This window comes from Moschus berezovskii, chromosome 15, assembly GCF_049115385.1.
Source record: "Moschus berezovskii isolate FMDL1 chromosome 15, NW_MosBer_1.0, whole genome shotgun sequence".
In the NCBI taxonomy this organism is placed as follows: domain Eukaryota; kingdom Metazoa; phylum Chordata; class Mammalia; order Artiodactyla; family Moschidae; genus Moschus; species Moschus berezovskii.
Window position 1 is genome coordinate 32,506,372 of NC_142474.1, and position 18,575 is coordinate 32,524,946.

The 18,575-nt window shown below is 38.7% G+C and overlaps 1 protein-coding gene across 2 annotated transcripts in view; it reads right to left on the minus strand.

Annotated features, from left to right (window-relative positions):
- DNAAF9 (dynein axonemal assembly factor 9) overlaps positions 1-18,575 on the minus strand; it is a 172,357-nt gene that overhangs the window by 102,516 nt on the left and 51,266 nt on the right. For both annotated transcript variants that reach the window (XM_055432434.2, XM_055432427.2), the window contains exons 7-8: positions 17,509-17,586; positions 4,442-4,540 (exon numbers count right to left, since the gene is read on the minus strand). In XM_055432434.2, the coding sequence (XP_055288409.1) occupies positions 4,442-4,540; positions 17,509-17,586 (177 nt within the window). The remainder of the gene's footprint in view (positions 1-4,441; positions 4,541-17,508; positions 17,587-18,575) is intronic.

Here is an 18,575-nt window from a genome sequence, read left to right on the forward strand (position 1 = left end):
CTTCAAGTCTTTTTTTTATGGTATAGTCATAGACTATGTATAGATTGTACCAAAGTTTATTAAAAGTCCTTTATTCTTGGAAATTCATATTGCTACTAACTTTTTTATATCATGAATAATACTGCAAAGAATTTATCATAAATTTTATCTACAGTTCTGATTATGTCCTTAAGGCAAACGAATTTATAGGGTAAAAAGGCAGAACTATATTGCCAAATTGGTTTCAAAAAAGTTTGATCAATGTACACTTCCACTTACAATATGTGAGTGTGCCTATCCATTAAATGTCCTTTTAAAAATATGCTGACAAATGAAAAATGGTACCTCACTGTTTTATTTTACTTTGATTTTTAATGAAGCAGAATATTTCAGACATGTTCAATGGCCATTTGGACTTCCCTTTGGTCATTAACTGTTTATTTACATCCTCTGTATGTTTATTAACTGGAGTTTGTCTTACTGATTTGTAAAAACTTTAAAAGTAATGACATTTAAAGTTTATTGAGGGTTTACCATGTGAACTATGATAAGCATTTAAATATATTATCTCAAATACAGTTGATCCTTGAACAACATAGGTTTGAACTGCACAGTTCCACTTATATGTGGATCTTTTAAAACAGTAAACACCACAGTAATATATGATCTGCAGTTGACTGAATCTGTGAATGTGGAACTGCAGATGCCAAGGAAACACAGACATGGAATGATTGAGTATAGCAGGGGTTGTGTACACAAAAGGCTGACTGTAAGTTACATGCAGAATATTGACTGTGTGGAGGGTCTGGGTCCCTAAAACCAGTGCTGTTCAAAGGTCAACTGTAATCCTATGTGTTTCAGTCTATCATGATACCCTCTCCACAGATGAGCTGGCTAATTTAAATGTGTCCCAGGTCACAGAGCTAGTGAGCAACATAGTCAGGATTCTAACTGGATTTGGGGACAAAAGATAAAATTAGATTCATATCTCACATTATATACACAAGAAGATTCCAAGTAAATTAGGGATCTAAATTTAAAAAGTTAAACCATACAAGTACTAAATGGGTAAATTCCTCTTTAACCTTAATAAGCCTTTCTGTATATATGATTTAAAATCCACAGGCAATATAAGAAAATATTAATAAATTTATATAAAGATAAAAAGTTTGTATGGCAAGAAACCACCATAAACAAAGCACCTGATAAAAAGGAAGAAATATTTTGAATACATATCATAAACAAAAAGTTAATAGCCTAAATATATATAAAGAACTCAAAAAAAACAATGGACAAAAGACCTAAAACCTGTATTCTATAGCTCTAGTTAATAATACTGTGCCAATATTAAAATGGGAAAAAGACATGAAAATAAAATATAAAATGGCCTTCAAACATATGAAAAAGTGTTCAAGCTTAGTCATAATTAGAAAAATACAAACTAAAATAATTCCAAGATACCACTTCTCATCTATGAGACTGTCAAAACTTAAAAAATATGACAACACAGTCTACTGGGGAAGCTGTGGCGAAACAGGCACTCTCATATGTTGCTAGTGGGAATGCAAATCGGTACAACCTTTCTGAAGGAAAATTTGGCAATAGCTAACACAACTACAAATGCACTTACCTTGTGACCCAGAAATCCCATTACTAGGTATACAAACCTCCAACAATATGAAAATACATAAGCACAGAGTTATTTACTATGGCACTGTTTGCAATGACATAATATTGAAAATAACCTAAATACACATAGATAAGAGAGTGGCTGAGTAAATTAAGATAAATCCACACAATGGAGTACAGCTGAACACGTGGGTTAATCTGTGTATAACTTACAGTTGGCCCTCTGCATTCACAGTTTCTCTGCATCCAATCATGAATTCAACCAATCGTGAATTGCAGTACTACAGTATTTACTACTGAAAAATATCCATGTATCAGTGGACCCAGGCAGTTCAAGTCTGCACTGTTCAAGGGTCAACTGTACTATGAATTGTAACAAAGAATGAGGAAGATCTCAATGAACTGACCTAGAGAGAGTTCTAGGATACACTGAGCAAAGTGTTAAAAGAGCAAAGTAGAAATGACTACATATAGTATGTTGCTGCTGCTGCTGCTGCTAAGTCACTTCAGTCGTGTCCGACTCTGTGTGACCCCATAGACGGCAGCCCATCAGGCTCCCCCGTCCCTGGGATTCTCCAGGCAAGAACACTGGAGTGGGTTGCCATTTCCTTCTCCAATGTGTGAAAGTGAAAAGGGAAAGTGAAGTCGCTCAGTCATGTCTGACTCGTAGCGACCGCATGGACTGCAGCCTACCAGGCTCCTCCGTCCATGGGATTTTCTAGGCAAGAGTACTGGAGTGGCTTGCCGTTGCCTTCTCCGACATATAGTATGTTACTCTTCAATGAAGGAAAGAAGAGTTTATAAGAAAACAGCAGTGTATCTGATCATTTGTGCAAAAGAGACAGAAAAGAGTTTATCAGAGATTTGTTACCTATTAGTAACAGAATGGGTGAAAGAGAACAGAAGAAACTGGGAATGAGAACAAGGTAGCAAGAAACCAGGAGTGACACTGCCCTGGGTGTACCTTTATGAATATTTTTCACTGTTAGAATCAGTAATGAGAGGAGAAAAAAAAAAGAATTAAAAAAAAAAAAAGAAATGGACACCAGTAAGAGGTGAGCCAACTTCAAGTGGCCTAATATAGAGGTAACTGGAGTCTCCGAAGGGAAAGAGGACAGAAAAAATAATAGCCAAAAACTTTCCAAACTTGATGCAATTATAAATCCATAGATGCAAAAAATTCAACAAAACCCAAGCGTAAGAAGTATGATCGAAATTAAAGTCAGACAGGACTTTCCTGGTGGTCCAGTGGTTAAGAATGCCAACACAGCGGACACAGGTTCGATCCCTGGTCCAGGAAGATTCCACATGCTGCAAGCAAACTAAGCCCCTGTGCCACAAATACTGAAGCCTGCACACTTGAAAGCCCACACACCACAACTGCTGAGCTCACACGCTGCAACTACTGAAGCCCACATGCCTTGAGCCTTTGCCCTGAATTAAGAGAAACCACTGCAATGAGAAGCCTGTACACCACAACTGGAGAGCAGCTCCAGCTCATAGCAACTAGAGAAAGCAATGAAGTCTTCACTGCAATGAAGACCCAGGGCAGCCAAAAATAAAAATCAATAATTTTTAAAAATGAACAGTTAAAAAATTATAGTTAGACATATAATAATCAAATTACTCAAAACCAGTAATGAAAGAGAAAATCTTCAAAGCTACCAGAGGTAAAAAAGACCCGTTATATGCAGAAGAACAAAGAAAAAGATAAAAGACATCATCAGAAACAATGCAAGTGAGAAAGAGTGAAACAATATCTTTCAAGTACTGAAAAGAAAAAACTGTCAACCTAGAATTCCATACACCACAAAAATACTTTTAAAAATGAAAGTGAAAAAAATATTTTCAGACATACAAAAGCTGGAAGAATTTTCTTGTGAATCATCAGAAGATTCACACTACAAAAAATGTTAAAGGATATCCTTCAGGGAGAAGGGAATTATACCATATGAACATCTGTGTCTATACAAAGAAATGAACAGCACCAGAAATTTCAACTGCATGGGCAGATATGTAAGATTTTTATATTATTTAAAATCTTTAAAAAGTATTTTTAAAAATAAAAAGGTAATTGACTAAATAAGAATAACACCAATATACTGTGGGGTTTATAGCATAAGGTAAAAAAGGTAAAAGTAAAATGCATGGCAACAAAGACCAACTCCAGTTCTAAAGATCAGGAGTAGGGCTTATACTGGGTTCACAGTGAAACACAGGAGAACTGAAGACTGGCAGTCCAAACCCAAAGTAAGCTCAAGTGCAAGCTCAAGATCTCTTTGATCCTGCCTACTGACTTGGAAACAGTTCTGTACCTTAGTTCTTGATTTACATACCTCAGTTTACTCATGGAATGGTTCCTAGCCTGAACCTAGCAACTTCACTTTGTTGTTTGCTTAGAAAGAAAGTGTGGCATCACCTAGAGGTTCAACTGACAAAGGTGTGCTATTCGTATGTAAAGAATTATTTCTAGGCTTATTAACTGGTGCCCAACAGAATTCCTGACTGACAAGGACACCACCTCCAAGAAATGAGTATCTTCATTATAAAGAAACTGGCACAGAAAAACAAAAAAGAACACATAAGAATATATTCTTATATATATTATTATATATTCATACATATACATTCTTATATATATACATAAAAGAATACAGGGGGCGGCATAGAAACTAAAAATTTCTCTACATCATGAAACAAAGTTTAAGGAAATGATAACCAAATTAGGATTGGTAGTGTTGTAGTCTGAAAATTTTTTTAATAAAAATAAAAATAAATAAATTAGCTAATTTCTTCTTTCTTTTTGACCCTTCCTTTACATACCCTTACATACCTCACCCGCCTGAGATTCAGACAATTCTAGCAAGAAGGGAATTTCTGTGTCAAAATTAGCGAAGAAGCTAGTCCACTGATATTCAAAAGCCACCAAATCCTAGAAAGAAAATGAAAAAGATAATGCATTTGGTCATTTAAGGAGATACTTTAGAAAACCAGAATCATGAAACCACATCTGATCTCAAAATACCAGATTATTTAAATACATTGTTTAAAGGGTAGTAACCCACTCCAGTGTTCTTGCCTGGAGAATCCCAGGGATGGGGGAGCCTGGTGGGCTTCCGTCTATGGGGTCACACAGAATCGGACACAACTGAAGTGACTTAGCAGCAGCAGCAGCAAACTATTGATACCTGTTATCACATGGATGGACCTTAAAAACATTATGCCCAGTGAAAGACGCCAGATATGAGAGACTACAATATATGAAACACTCAGAAAGGACATATCTAGACAGATAGAAAGTAGACTAGTGGTTTGCTTAGGGCTGGGAGTGGGAATGGAAACTGACTACAAGTGAGCATGTTACCGAATCTCAAGGCCATGTGCCTGATGCAGTGAGGCCCATCAATACTAAATCGTAGAGTTTGGAACAGACAAAGGTTTTTTTTTATTTCTAAAAAAGAATTTTATTAAAAAAGCACAAATGCAAAGAAATGAACAGAGGAAAATTTATGCGTCGAACCTGGACTGGTCACTTATGATAATATACATGCTACAATTCCATTCTCTCCAATCATTCCACCTTCACCCTCTCCCACAGAGTCCCAAAGACTGTTCTAAATGCCTATGTCTCTTTTGCAGTCTCTTATACAGGGTTTAGGTTACCATTTTTCTAAATTCCATATATATGCGTTAATATACGGTATTGATGTTCTTCTTTCTGGCTTACTTCACTCTGTATAATTGGCTCCAATTTCATCCACCTCATTAAAACTGATTCAAATGCATTCTTTTTGATGGCTGAGAAATACTCCATTGTGTATATGTACCAAAGCTTTCTTATCCATTCATCTGCAGATGGACATCTAGGTTGCTTCCATGTCCTGGCTATTATAAACAGTGCTGCAATGAACATTGGAGTACATGTGTCTCTTTCAATTCTGGTTTCCTCGGTGTGTATGCCCAGGAGTGCGATCGCTGGATCATATGGCAGTTCTATTTCCAGTTTTCTGAGGAATCTCCACACTGTTCTCCATAGTGGCTGTACTAGTTTGCATTCCCACCAACAGTGTAAGAGGGTTCCCTTCTCTCCACACCCTCTCCAGCACTTATTGCATGTAGACTTTTGGATAGCAGCCATTCTGACTGGTGTGAAATGGTATCTCATTGTGGTTTTGATTTGCATTTCTCTGATGATGAGGGATGTTGAGCATTTTTCATGTGTTTATTAGCCATCTTTATGTCTTCTTTGGAGAAATGTCTGTTTAGTTCTTTGGCCCATTTTTTGATTGGGTCACTTAGTTTTCTGGAATTAAGCTGCAGGAGCTACTTGTATAATTTGGAGATTAATCCTTTATCAGTTGCTTCATTTGCTATTATTGTCTCCCATTCTGAAGGTTGTCTTCTCACCTTGCTTAGAGTTTCCTTTGCTGTGCAGAAGCTTTTGATTTTAATTAGGTCCCATTTGTTTATTTTTGCTTTTATTTCCAATATTCTGGGAGGTGGGTCTTGGAGGATCCTGCTGTGATTTATGTCGGAGAGTGTTTTGCCTACGTTGTAAGACAAAGGTTTATTACAGATTGATACAAGGAGATGGGTGGCTCATGCTCTAAGAACCCCAAAATTACTGAAAGCTTTCAGCAAGCTCCTTTAAAAGCAAAAGGTGAGGGGGATGGGTGCAGTTAGTTGTTTCAGACTTCTCGGTGTCAGATCCTTTGTTCTTGAGGTAAGGGCATACATAGTCAGGTAACGATGTTCCTGTAAATCTCTACCAGATTTTAATGTTAATTCTCTGTCCTGACAAGAAAGGGCAAAGTCCTAAGGTACAACTTTCACTCTCCAAGGTCCCAGTCCTGGCTAAGAGAAGACAGATCTCAGTTGGCAGCTCTTTCAGGGTCTGGTTCCCACATCCTGCCCAGCTTTCATCCCTGAGGGAGCCAGGCCCCCAACCTAACTGGCCCTCCATCTCCTCAGGTCGCTCAAATAGGGGAGACCAGATCTCACAGACTGTGACCAGACAGACATCCACTGCTGGTAGGTTGGATAAACAGGGATGGGGAAGAGGTTCACTACTTCTTAAGGCCTGGGCCACAGCCAGTGGAAGACCTTAGTGAGGGCTCTGGAGCCCTCTAGGAATGGGTGAGCTAGAGGGCCTCCAGAAGAAGGCCTGAATCTTCCTCTTAACTCACTCTCCACCTGGTGACTACCACACCACTGACCGTTGACTGAATCACTTCCCCAAGGGTCACTCATTGACAGCTGATTGCTGAGGGGTGGTGGGGGAGGAGTGGGACAACACTGAGGCACCAACCAATGGCTGAGCAAGACTACTTGCCTAGTTACAGGGTGCAGAACAATGAGGCACAGCAATGGCTGCTCTGTTGCAAGCACAAAGGAACTCTCTGGGTTGATGAAATGTTGTAAAATTCAAATTGTGGTGATAATTGCGTTGTTCTGTAAACTTACTAAAAATCATCAAACTGTATACTTAAAATGGGTAAATTTTATGATATATAAATTATATTACAATAAAGCTGTATTTTTTAAAAAAGGACAGTAATTTCCTTTAAAAGCTGTTTTTAAAAAGGACAATCGGCAGTCCTTGTTGAGAGGGAGTTATTTACGAGGCTATTTAAGAGACACTGTACCTAGTAAGTACCAAAAGGGTTACAACAGTGAAGTTTGTTCAAAGACAAATTAGTTGACTTTAGTTAGAAGTTCAGTGGGGTCAGAGGTGACCCAGAGCCCTTTTCTCCCACATCCCCTCCTCCTAGGGGGAATGCAAATATGTATCTTACCTGCTGATTCTCCTCCAAATACAGCCCGCCTCCTTCCCCCATCCCAGCTGGTTTTAAGCCTCCTCTCTGAATTGATTCCTATTACCAACCACTACACATTGTTTTGTGTTCCTGGCTTTTCTTTAAGGCATCATCAGCTAATCCAAAATATCAGCTATGACTTGCTTGATCTTTGGCCTTATTTTGAAGTCACTGTTAATTTGTACTCAAATTGGATAGTAGTTTTCTTATTTTTAATAAACCAACCCTGCCCTTATAATTATTTTGGTTGCACACTTTCTTCATTGCTGCTTACAGTGTTTCTCTAGTTGCAGCAAGCGGAGGCTACACTGTGGTGAACGTTGAGGAGCACAGGCTCTAGGCGTGCTCAGAGGCTTCAGCAGTTGCAACACACAGCCACAGTAGTTGTGGCACATGGGCTTAGTTGGTCCTCAGCATGTGGAATCCTCCTGGACCAGGGATCAAACCTGTCTCTCCTGCATTGGCAGGTAGAATCTTATTCACTGTATCATCAGGGAAAGTCCCTGGATAGTAGTTTTCACTGGCCGTCTCACACTGTGTAAGTGTACATGACAAGCACTCACCTTGCTTACAGCAGGCATTCTGTTTGCTGCACTAAAATTGACTGTTTGGATCTATGCTCTTTCCTACTCATCTCTTTAAGGATACACAAGTACTCAGACCTATGAACTCTGTGTTAACCATGCAATGACTCTACACCTGGCCTCAGGCATAAAGCACAATGTACCTCTGCTGAGAATACTTAGTGTAAACAATATTTTCAAGTGGTTTCACTATTTAATGCCTAGATGATCTATATTTTACTTATATATTAAATTATATGTAATAAATATTATTTATACTTATTATCTATATTTATCAATACTTATATTATTTATAAATAATATTATTTGTATTTATTATTTATATTTACTATTATTATAGTCAGCAAAAACAAGACCGGGAGCTGACTGTGGCTCAGATCATGAGCTCCTATTGCCAAATTCAGACTTAAACTTAAGAAAGTAGGGAAAACCACTAGACCATTCAGATATGACCTAAATCAAATCCCTTACCATATATAGTGGAAGTGAAAATAGATTTAAGGAACTAGACAGAGTGAGTTGATAGACAGACAGACAGAGTGCTTGATGAACTATGGATGGAGGTTCATGACATTGTACAGGAGACAGGCATCAAGACCAACCCCAAGAAAAACAAATATAAAAAAGAAAAATGGCTGTCTGAAGAGGCCTTACAAATAGCTGTTAAGAAGAGAAGAGAAGCCAAAAGCAAAGGAGAAAAGGAAAGATATAACCATTTGAAGGCAGAGTTCCAAAGAATAGCAAGGAGAGATAAGAAAGCCTTCCTCAGTAATCAGTGCAAAGAAACAGAGGAAAATAGAATGGGAAAGACTAGAGATCTCTTCAAGAAAATTAGAGATACCAAGGGAACATTTCATGCAAAGATGGGCTCAATAAAGGACAGAAATGGTATGGACCTAACAGAAGCAGAAGATGTTAAGAAGACGTGGCGAGAATACACAGAACTATACAAAAAAGATCTTCACGTCCCAGATAATCACGATGGTGTGATCACTCACCTAGAGCCAGACATTCTGGAATGTGAAGTCAAGTTGGCCTTAGGAAGCATCACTATGAACAAAGCTAATGGAGGTGATGGAATTTCAGTTGAGCTATTTCAAATCCTGAAAGATGATGCTGTGAAAGTGCTACACTCAATATGCCAGCAAATTTGGAAAACTCAGCAGTGGCCACAGGACTGGAAAAGGCCAGTTTTCATTCCAGTCCCAAAGAAAGGCAATGCCAAATAATGCTAAAACTACCGCACAATTGCATTCATCTCACACCCTAGTGAAGTGATGCCCAAAATTCTCCAAGCCAGGCTTCAGCAATATGTGAACCGTGAACTTCCAGATGGTCTAGCTGGTTTTAGAAAAGGCAGAGGAACCAGAAATCAAATTGTCAACATCCGTTGGATCATCGAAAAAGCAAGAGAGCTCCAGAAAAACATCCATTTCTGCTTTATTGACTATGCCAAAGCCTTTGACTCTGTGGATCACAACAAACTGGAAAATTCTGAAAGAGATGGGAATACCAGACCACCTGACCTGCCTCCTGAGAAATCTGAATGCAGGTGAAGAAGTAACAGTAGAACTGGACATGGAACAACAGACTGGTGCCAAATTAGGAAAGGAGTATGTCAAGCCTGTATATTGTCACCCTGCTTATTTAACTTATATGCAGAGTATATCATGTGAAATGCTGTACTGGATGAAACACAAGCTAGAATCAAGATTGCTGGGAGAAATATCAATAACCTCAGATATGCAGATGACACCACCCTTATGGCAGAAAGCGAAGAACTTACTAAAGAACTTCCTGATGAAAGTGAAAGAGAGTGAAAAAGTTGGCTTAAAACTCAACATTCAGAAAACTAAGATCATGGCATCTGGTCCCATCACTTCATGGCAAATAGATGTGGAAACAGAGCCAGATTTTATTTTGGGGGGCTCCAAAATCACTGCAGATGCTGATTGCAGCCAGGAAATTAAAAGACGCTTACTCCTTGGAAGGAAAGTTATGACCAACCTAGATAGCATATTAAAAAGCAGAGACATTACTTTGCCAACCAAGGTCTGTCTAGTCAAGGCTGTGGTTTTTCCAGTGGTCATGTATAGATGTGAGAGTTGGACTGTGAAGAAAGCTGATCGCCGAAGAATTGATGCTTTTGAACTGTGGTGTTGGAGAAGACTCTTGAGAGTCCCTTGGACTGCAAGGAGATCCAACCAGTCCATCCTAAAGGAGATCAGTCCTGGGTGTTTACTAGAAGGACTGATGTTGAAGCTGAAACTTCAATACTTTGGCCACCTCATGCGAAGAGCTGACTCATTGGAAAAGACCCTGATGCTGGGAAAGATTGAGGGGAGGAGGAGAAGGGGATGACAGAGGATGAGATGGCTGGATGGATCACCGACTCGATGGACATGGGTGTGGGTGGACTTTGGGAGTTGGTGATGGACAGGGAGGCCTGGTGTGCTGCGGTTCACGGGGTCGCAATGAGTCGGAAATTACTGAGTGACTGAACTGAACGGAATACCCTTGTGTACTACTCTATCCCCATTTTATATATGAGAAGACTGAGGTACTAAATAGTAAAGTGACCTGAGGATGCAATACTAACAACCAGCATAAGTGAAAATATATCTAGGTGAGAGATACCTAGAGCCTGTATGGTTTCCACCAGACACATTATTCTCAAAATTTTTCCACTTGCATTTGTGGAAATGGATTCTGTGTATGGAGGTAGAATTGGTTTGTTAGATCTGATGATGAAGAAGGGAAAGTCTATCTGCTCATACTCAAGGCCAAATTCAGAAGACAGGCCCAAATAGATATTAAGGTCAGATAAGCAGCAAAGTCTGCAAAACTCAAGAAACATGTCAGTGTGCCTTGACCCTTGCCCATTAGGGAAGGATCCTGAAGTTCAGACAGGACTCTTGGCCCCAGGTTGGCATTCAGCAGTGTCTGCTCTAATGACTTAAAGGGGGAAAAGAAGTTTAATTTCAATATTTAAAAGTATTTTTAAGAATTACATTATATAATAAATGTAAGAAAACAAAAATAAGTAAAATAATAATATTTTAAAAATATATAACCAGTATAAAAATAACAACCAGTAAGACTACCACCTGAAATTTCTAAGACACACAAATACAAATTACTTTACAAAGATGGAAATATACTCTACTTTTTAACTTTTCTCCCCAAACGTATTTTGAACATCTTTCTAAATCAAATCTCAGGGCAGTCTGCATTTTCTCTTTGCAGGATCTGACCAAGAAGCACGTAGCTGTAGGCAGTCTGGCCATCAAAGAGCTGCCAGCAAAGACTGGCCAGTGAAATTTAAGGCCTATATGCTAATTCTGACTGTAAGGTTACCAGTCTTAGCAAAGAGAAAACACATGTGAACAAAAAGTGTTTTTGGATAGTGAAGAGAAAAGGGTTTTTTTTTTTTTATTAAAGTGATTAAGTCAAAGTAGTTTACTTCAAATATAGGAATTAACTACAGAAGTGGAATGTATAGATTATTTAGGGAATGTTGTTTGAGAGGACAGTGTTCTCATGACTAAGTCCAGTGTATCCTGAATCCTCATGTTATTTCTTTCTATCAGGGAAGACGGTCTCCCAGACTTCATGCTTTCTTCTGGATCAAGGGAGATAAGGGAATGGGGGTTGAACTGACATCGAGGCTCCCCCAAGATGCCAACTATTGGCATGTGCAAAGAGTCCAGAGTTTCCTTGGGCTTGTGCACCTGGGCTGGGAATTTCGTGCCTATTTGACGGTACTTTTTCTCAGAGACATTCTGAGCTTTTTCTCTGAGAGAGGGCAGCAGAGTGGACATGACTGGAGAACGCATGTTAATGGCTTTTTTAATCGCTGGGCGTTTTGCCATCATTCTCCTGAATTGTACAAAAGTCATGCGCTTCTTTTCCCCTCCTGACACTTCATCTTCACACTTCCTTCGAGGAATGTTGAACATGTTGGAACGAAAGAGCCTTCCTATTTCTTCCTCAATCTCTGTGAAGTGTTGACGTTGGAAGACAATCCAGGCTACGTACCTACAGAATGTATAAAAGGACTTCTGAATTCAAGTGTTTTGGTTTCATCTTTCCAGTACCACATCCCTAATCGCAATCCCAATTGCTCCATCATCTGGTTTTCGTAGACCACTTTGCCCAGGTCTCTTCGAGTGCGGCTCGCCCCAGGCTAGGGGGAGCACCGAGGGCAAGGCCAAGGCTGAGGCAGTGGAGGGCCCCGCGGCCCAGCCACCGAGCCCCGTCAGGCGCCGGAGGTGGGCGGGGGCCGCGGGGTCGTCCTTCCACCCGTCGTGGGGTGGGGTCGGCCGAAGCTGCACTTACATCCGATAGGGCAGACTCGAGAAAAGGGTTTTTAAAGAGAACTTTGGAGGCTATGGAGCAACTGAGCAAGAGAAGAGAGAAGTAAAAAAAAGTAGATTTTAAGAGGAAATATGGGGACTTCTCTGGTGGTCCACTGGTCAGGAATCTACCTGCCAATGAAGGGGACACAGATTGATTGCCGGTCTGGGAGGATCCCACATACTGTAGGACAACTACAGTTGAGCCCGTGCACAACTGCTGAGCCTGCTCTAGAGCCCACAAGCTGCAGTTGCTAAGACTGCATGCTCCAACTACTAAGCCCGGAGAAGCCACCACAATAAGCCTGCACACTGCAACTGGAGAGTAATTGCTTGTAGCAATTAGAGAAAGCCTGCAAACAGCAACGAAGACCCAGTACAGCCAAAAATAGATAAATTTTTAAAAAGAAGAGGTAATATGGGTATGGATTGGCTCCCTCTTTCAATAATTTTTTATCAGCACAAGTCAGGACTGAAATTGCATTTTAACTTCTTTTGGTTGTTGGATTTGAATTTTATTAACACATGTAGATTTACCTCAGAGATCCCTTTACAAGTTTATAGTAAATTTTCGTACATATTTATTTCATCAAACTAAGGGTTTACTGAAGCTCCTGAATTTGTGGATTGATGTATTTCATCAATTTAGAAAGTTTTTGTACATTATCAACTTAAATTTATTGCCCCATTTTCTCTCTACTCTCCCTTCTGGGACTCCAATTATACTTGGACTTCAATGTTTTACTGTGTAGACCATTTGACACTGTTTGGCAGATACTGGATACTGTGCTCTACCCTTTTTGTTCTTTTTCTCTGCCTTCAGTTTAGAAACTTTCTATTTACTTACCTTCAAGTTCACTGAACTTTTCTTCATTGGTGTCTAATTTAATAAATTAGCCAATTTAATAAATCCCCCATTTTTATACCCTATATTTTCATTTCTAGCATTTTCATTTGGTTCTTTTTATAGCTGTCAGGTCTCTGTTAAAATTCCTCATCTCTTCATATATGTTGCCCCATTTTCTTCCAGATTCTTTAGCACTTTCATCAATCATTTAAACTGCCCATTGGTCACTTCTAACATCTGGGTCTACTCCTATTGACTATTTCCTTTCTGGACCACATATCAAATTTTCTTGCTTCTTCTTGTCTTATAATTAAAAAAAAATCATATGCCAGACGTTTTGTATAAATGAACAGTAAAAACTGACGTAAATACCACTCACCTCTAAGAAAGAGCCACTAGATCCCTCGCTTTCATGAGACCACTAAAGCAGGGAACTAAGTTAATCTCATCTGTAATTGATCAGGGTCTGGATCTTGTAACATTTGTAGTCTGGTTTAAATTAAAATATTTTAAGGGTAGGCTGTGAACGTTGATAGTGATTTCGCTCAGACAATCTTCTGGAAATCTCTTTTCATTTCACAGCTAAACTATCAGCTTTAGGAATTACGGATAAACTCTCCCTGCTTTATAAGCTGGCTATCAGCTTTTTGAATGGCTAAGAAGTTCTCTTTGCTCTCCAGTCTCTTGGTTCTGTGTATGTAGAGAGATCTTTGTCTTGCTGCCTGTCCCTAGCCTTAAAAGGGCAGCTGCTTATACCTTGTGAAGACCTGAAATGTTGCCAAAGGGTTGCTCTCAGTTCTCGTCTCTGATCCAGGTTATAGTTGAGTATCAAGTGCTTCAGGCAAGATGGGTGGACTAACCTGAACACTTGTGAAGACCTATGGTATGGAGTTGAGGGGTAAGTGCTGACTCACTCACATATAGCCATTAAAAGGTCTTTAAAAGGTCAACTGATTTTTACTGATCCCTGTATATGATAAATTTCTCTTCCTCATGCTGTTCCATCAAAAATGAGAACAACATTCTATGAAGGGCCCTATTTTTCAGAAACAGAGTTCTTTGAGGTTTCTTTGCATCTTTAGCTCTCTAATTGATTTTAAACTACTATTTTGCTACATATTCTGATTGTTTGGTTGTTAGGATGAGAAGAATGGTTTCCTTTCATTTACTATATCCCTAACTTGAAGGGAAAAATCATGGTCATTTTTATTTCTTATTTTATGAACAGCCAATTCTGGTTGTCTTCCAGTTCCCCACCATTGTATTTTTCTTACCAATTGGTAAGAGCTCTCCATAATGTAGTGGGTATAAATGCACTCAATCATATTGTGGTAAAAGAAATACCATCTTACTTTATTTTTTCTAAATAAAACTACATCTGGCTCTGAGCCCTCACTCTTCCTCTTAGATGGGAAGTCCACCCTCAGACATTAAAAGGGTTTCCTTTCACTTTTTCAAGATACCATCTAAGAATATGAAGCTCATTGGAAGTTAGAGAACCATGAAAGGGCTTGGTCTACAGTTCATGATGATTACCGCAGTTGCTTCTTTAGTTGCATGACGTCACTGCTGTTCTAGGTGTAATTAAAGATGTTCTCCTGAGTGGTCCTATTCCACTGACTATGGAAATGATTGCAGTGTTCTCAAAACTACAATGCTATGTCTAGTCTCCATGTGTGACCTGCAGTACCCTCCTATTTAGGGCACTGAATACAAGTGGGGCATGGCTCCCAGATACTTTGCAGAAATTCCTAAATTACTTATCACTCTTAGTTGTCAGTTCTTACATTTTCTTTATCATTCTTAGTGTTTTTTTTCTTCTTCTTCTTTTTTTTTTTTGGCTCATGGGATCTATTTCCCTGACCAAGAACTGAACTCGGGCCCCAAGCAGTAGAAGTGTAGAGTCCTAGTCACTGAACGACTAGGTAAATCCCATCATTCTTACACTTTTAATGTTATAAATTTTTTCACTTTCACTTTTTCCCATAATTAGCCACACCATGGACTGATGATGATGATGATGATTAGGTCTTTTTAGAGAACAAAAAGTTCACATTTTATTTTTCTCTTATATTCCTATGTTATTAGAATTGTTTAAACAGAATGGATATTCAACTTTATCCAATGTCTTTTTGGCGTCTATGGAATCATCATAAATGGTTCCAAGGAGAAAAATTAGTACAGTGATTACATTAACAGATTTTCTGGTATTAAACTAAATATTAAACGCTTAATATACCCTACTTCATGATGGAATGTTTTTTAGTTCTTTTAGTATGATACTATTTGCTGACATTTTACTTAAAATATAGGCATTGATATTTGTAAGTGAAACTGATGTGTAGTTTTCATTTTTGGAATTGTTTTTGTCTTTGGAATTATGTGGGGTCTTACTTTGACAGTTAATATCATTAAAAGGCTATATATCAGATATTCTTTTTCTATGGATATCCATCCATGACTGGTGAGAGATACTACTGAGCTGTTTAAACAAAGAACCTATATCTTAGTTTTATTTGTTGCTCCTTGTTACAAATTGTTCTGCCCATTGTGAATTTTTTTCTGCAAAGTTCAGATGAAAAATTAATGCCTGATCCTTTAATCTAGGAGTCAGCAAATTACAGCCTGTTGGCAGGCCATTTATTTTTGTAAGTAAAGTTTCCTTGGAATATAGACATAACCATTCATTAAAGCATTGCCTACAATGGTATTGTCAAAGAGTTCAAAGACACAGGGCTCACAAGGTCTAAAATGCTATTATCCACCTCTTAGCAGAAAAATGTTGCCAACCCCTAATACTTAATCCCTTTAAGACATATCCTAACTTCTTAATCTTTTCATTAGATCTTTTCATTCAGAGAAGGCATCCTCTGGACTGTTTTTCTAAAGTCCAGCCCAACAGAAAGAATGTCTTCAGGTGAAAACCTAAACCTTGACAAGGCAGGGAGCCTTGGTTTCATCTTAGGTGATTTCTCAGAGTGAAAGAGGCAGTATCTCTTTTCCAGGTCCTCTTTCATTCCCAAGGAGTTCAAGGTAACAATCAAGGAAGAAACTGCTCAATTCTCTTTTTTTTTTTTCCTGAAAATTCGTTCTTTATTTTGATATAAAAAAATAAATCCTTCAGCCTATAAAGAATGTTACTTGTTTTCATATTGTTGTAAAGCAAACTTATAAGATAGGAACATCTGCTACCAGTTCAAAAGATGCCACATATACTTCAGAAGAAACACCACTGCTATTTGGATTCAAACAAACATCAGGGTGAAGGAACAAACATCTCTGTCTCCTGATTTTTCCATAATTTTACTAAATCATCAAGAGGAAAGCTAGTAGTGGGGATGTTACAAAATTATGCCAGAATTTGGTAATGATAGTGAGACTGGCCATTCAAATCCAGCTAGGTCATGACCTTGTACAAATGCTCTACCTGATACCCTACAAGCCAGGCTGATTTGGGTTATAATGTACAGATTCAGTTACAGTTGCAAAGGAAGTCTTTAAATTCTTGAAGTAGGCTAGGAAGCAGGCTGCTGATCTGGATTTGCTCAGATGGAAAACACTTACAGCAGGAGTCCAGTTGACAGGCTGTTGAAATCACCAGGCCTGTACTTGTCAGGTAGTTTCAGTCAGCTGATTGGGACACCTTCTCCAGATCTCTGAGTGATACATTTGAAGTTCTCACTGTAAAGTTGTGGCCATGGTTGCATTAGCTCTGCCTATCTTCTTCGATTTTTTTTTTCTTTGATTTTTAATGTCATTCTTGACCAGCTGTAGCAGCCACAGCTTGATAAAACTTTGCCACAAAGTCTGGCTCACTGACCTCCAGCTGCCTGACAAATTCATTGCGTTCCTGCTCAGCCCAACCTCGAAACCACTGATTCCAAAGACGTAACTGGCATTCAAAGATACAAGGTGGTCAGTTTGCTCCAGACACACTAAGCTGCTCCAGACTTTCCAGCTATGGTGTAATTTTCCTGGTACTGCCTTAGCTACCAGGTTCTGAAGGAAACGTTCACGCTGAGGACCTGACCAGGTGGCAAACCAGTAAAGAATAGACTTCAACTCCTCCCCTTTTCTCTCACAGGGCACCTGGAAACCATCATAACAGGGTTCAGACTCCAACTATCGCAGCTGCTTCCATGTTTCCTGAAAACCCTAAGGAGGGCCAACCCGTCAGCCTCAATTCTTTAACTAAAAGCAAGCTAAAATATATCCTGCATTTCTACAAGTTAAATATCATTAGTAGTTAACTGAGCTGGTTATAATATTTGTATGTTAAATACAGTGTGGCTCTTTACCTCGGAAAGCAAACTCTCCAGGGACACAGGATCCATCTTGCTGTAGACATTCCATAGATTCAAACTCACGTCTTGCAACTGTAATACAAGGGGGAAAACACTGAAATAACTGAGTCAGTATCATTAGGACAATCAGAATTATTTTCTGACATTTAGAAATGGTTATCTTGGTGAATAATATATCAAAACTTTATCAATTATCAGAACCTTTTTGTGTGTTACATCTAATATGTTGGTACTAACTGATTTGGATAATTGGTGTGTCAATTAGATAAACGTTAGAAAATTGTTATTTAAAAGTCTGTTATGCTTAAAAGACGGAGAAGGCAATGGAACCCTGACTCCAGTACTCTTGCCTGGAAAATCCCATGGAGGGAAGAGCCTGGTAGGCTGCAGTCCATGGGGTCGTGAAGAGTCGGATACGACCGAGCGACTTCACTTTTACTTTTCACTTTCATGCACTCGAGAAGGAAATGGCAACCCACTCCAGTGTTCTTGCCTGGAGAATCCCAGGGATGGGGGAGCCTGGTGGGTGGCCGTCTATGGGGTCGCACAGAGTCGGACACAACTGAAGCAACTTAGCAGCAGCAGCATACATACTTGATAAATGTGTCCCATTGAAGGAAACTATCTTTTCAGATTCAGAGACTTTAGTATATCTTTTGCATATCAACACTGATGGGCATATACAAATTTATATAGATATACACACAAATATATTTTGAATTTATTTAAAATAAAATTTTAATTAGAATAATATATTCTTATAGTTTAAAAAAATCAAATACTAGTACTAAAGGCCTGTAATGAAGATTTTAATCCCTACTTCAGTCTTTCATAAACTGCCACTTGTCTCAATCCTCAGAGGCAACCATTTTGAAGTCTTAATGTTTTCTTTTTGGTAATTACTTACATATTTTGATATAAGTTTCTACCACTATTTTTCCATTTATCAATTCAGAAATTAAATACTGACTTATGACAAAGATGTAGCTTTGCTATACTTATCCTCATTCTCACTTTTTCTCACACACATAACTTAACCTAATACCATGATATGACTTTTT